At 31.1% G+C, this 2,629-nt stretch overlaps 1 protein-coding gene across 1 annotated transcript; it reads right to left on the reverse strand.

The window, feature by feature from the left end:
• Window positions 1-806: 806 nt before the first annotated feature.
• On the reverse strand, window positions 807-1,358 carry LOC143607079 (monothiol glutaredoxin-S3-like). The gene has a single exon (XM_077082652.1). The coding sequence runs from the start codon at window positions 1,319-1,321 to the stop codon at window positions 1,016-1,018; it is 306 nt and encodes a 101-aa protein (XP_076938767.1). The 5' UTR covers window positions 1,322-1,358; the 3' UTR covers window positions 807-1,015.
• Window positions 1,359-2,629: the final 1,271 nt, after the last annotated feature.

Consider the following 2,629-nt stretch of genomic DNA (forward strand, 5'->3'; position numbering starts at 1 on the left):
AGGTCCATCACAATTCGTTATTCCATCTTTTATTGTCCAAGACCACATTTTATTATCATTGTTAATTAACTTAACTAAATAATAACACCATTAAGTAAACGAAATTCTATATTTATTATTACTACAGTATGATGTTACACATCGGCGGATGACAATTGTAATGGCGGCGGCTGGTCCAGGCAGTTGTGGCTAGCCGCCGTCGGTAGTAGAGTAGGAAGATATATATATATATATATATATAGAGAGAGAGAGAGAGAGAGAGCGCTTATGGTGGCTAGGGGTCTCTTGTTCTGTCCAATTAATTATTAGGTTAACTAATTATGTTAGTTAAGCCTAACCGGATCACAAGCCCATATCTAACTCTAAAGCACAGTCCATCTCGTTATTATTATTAGCTAATACTTGTTAACTAACTTAAGCGGATTCTGTGTTTGTTACCCAAGGTGTACGGGTCATAACTTGATCGGTCACGTTGACTTAACTGAACTGCCCGGTACACAATATCCAACAAGTTGACTCCTCAAAACACCCTGGGGTGATGTACCTATATATTTCGGTCATTTTTCCATCCAAATCGGCCTATTTTGGATGGTGTTACCGTTGTAAATAGATAGTAAAACTAAAGTGTGATTAGTTATAGTTAGTTATTTTTTGTTGACGACTTGGGAATCTTCCCGGTCTATTGATTTCAATATAAGTGGATTTCAAGATGAGTGTCTTCTTTCATTGGGATGTCAATTATAATGCATTGGCAAGCCATACTTCATACTGTGTAATGAAAATAACACTAGATGGGAATTACCAAATTAAGCAGAAGTATCTTATTATACCTTAATTCCTTATTACATGAGTTACAAACAAGAATCAGAGAAGAGAGCAAACAAAACTGACCTATTTCAAACTAATCTCATACGATACTTCCCTCACATAATCATGTTTCTAATGTTCGAATTGTTTGCAATATCGTGCTTTTTTTAGTGACTTAATGTTACATTATAAGAAAAATATTTTATTTTCAAACCCAAAGAGCTCCAGCCCTAATGAGCATTGGCTTCAAACCCCTCTTGAGTTGAAGACTCATTATCTCATTAGCTCCACCAATTAAATCACCACCAATGAACACAGTGGGGAGAGTGCTACACCCAAGCCTAGAAAGTGCATGTTTGATTTCTTGTCCTCTTGCTATCTCGTCAAGCTCGTAGATAGTAGGGCTCACTCCCAATTCATTAAAGAGGGACTTGATGCTGTGGGACATGATGCAAGAACTTTTACTGAAGATGACCACGGGCCTCTCGTGAACCATTATCTTCACTCTATCCATCCCAATGCACCCAACATAGAAAATATTATAGATTGAAGTTGTGTGAAATGTGGTTGAGCATGAGGAGATACATATAGGCTTTGTAAGGATGATATATGTGGAGAAAAGAGAATTTTTTGGGTTGGCCAAAGACTGTGATATTAGGTTCTAGAGATGGACTTTATTTCAAAAGTTGATGGTAACACTTAGGAAAAAGTTGGATTGTCACGAATCGCTTTGCTGCGGATGCATGTGTTTGATATATACATAAGCATATATGTGATATATGTGTCCATGTTATGTGTAGGGCTTCATATTCTATTCTTCAAGTATCCTTATTCCAATGGACTTTTCAAGAAATGGGAGGTTATATTTATATCTTCAAGGTTATGTGTAGAAATATACGTTGACTTTCTTTTAATTAGATATGTGCACTAGTGTGTATTTTATGTGTGCAATAGTGGTAATTATCATATATGCAATTATTTGTATTGTATATGTGCAATAGTGTTATATTATATGCTAAAATAAAATGAAAATCGATATAGTGCATATGTGTATTGCATACAAACAGTAGTGTTATATTTGCATATATATAATAGTGTGTATTGTACGATAAATTTGTATTGTACTATATATAACAAAATAACTATTTTATATATGCAATGCATATTATTGCATATATGAACTATATAGACAGTTGTTTTTTTTTCAATGAACAGCATCAGCTTATTGAAAAAATAAAAAAAAAAAAGTTAAAATAATTTTTATTAGTTTTTAGTTCTCTATTTAAGAGGAGTTTTCCCAAAATCTCACCAATATATATATATATATACATAATTAGGATCATGTGAGAACTATTTTAAAATTGAGAACTTTGAGAACTATTTTAGACTATAAAAAATACTCTTCTTGACAAAAAATAAAAAAAATATAAAACAAAAAAAAAACTCGTAAATAAAAAAAGTAAAAAAAAAACAAAATTTTATTTTTCATCCCAGTTTTATAAAAAATATATAAAATTGAAAAAAAAATATCGGTTTAACAAAATTATACACATATGTATAGTACTTAATTTTTTTAATTGTATACATATTTTTTTACACACATATGTATAATATAAGTTAAATTATGATGTACATATGTGCACATTAAGTAACTTGAGATTAAATGAAATTATACACATGTGTATAATACAAGGTTTTTTTTTATGAAACCAAAATGGTTCTTAATTTTACAAAGGGTTCTCTATAGATCCTTACCATATATATATATATATATATATGATTGATTTCTTTTGAGAACCGCTTTAAGTTTTAAGAACTCGAA

Source organism: Bidens hawaiensis, unplaced genomic scaffold (assembly GCF_021521415.1).
Source record: "Bidens hawaiensis isolate Kalapana, Puna unplaced genomic scaffold, B.hawaiensis_p1.1 tig00079279_1, whole genome shotgun sequence".
NCBI lineage: Eukaryota > Viridiplantae > Streptophyta > Magnoliopsida > Asterales > Asteraceae > Bidens > Bidens hawaiensis.

Excerpts from the sequence above, each read along its gene's own strand:
- LOC143607079 (XM_077082652.1), bottom strand. The coding sequence starts at position 1,321 with ATGGATAGAGTGAAGATAATGGTTCACGAGAGGCCCGTGGTCATCTTC.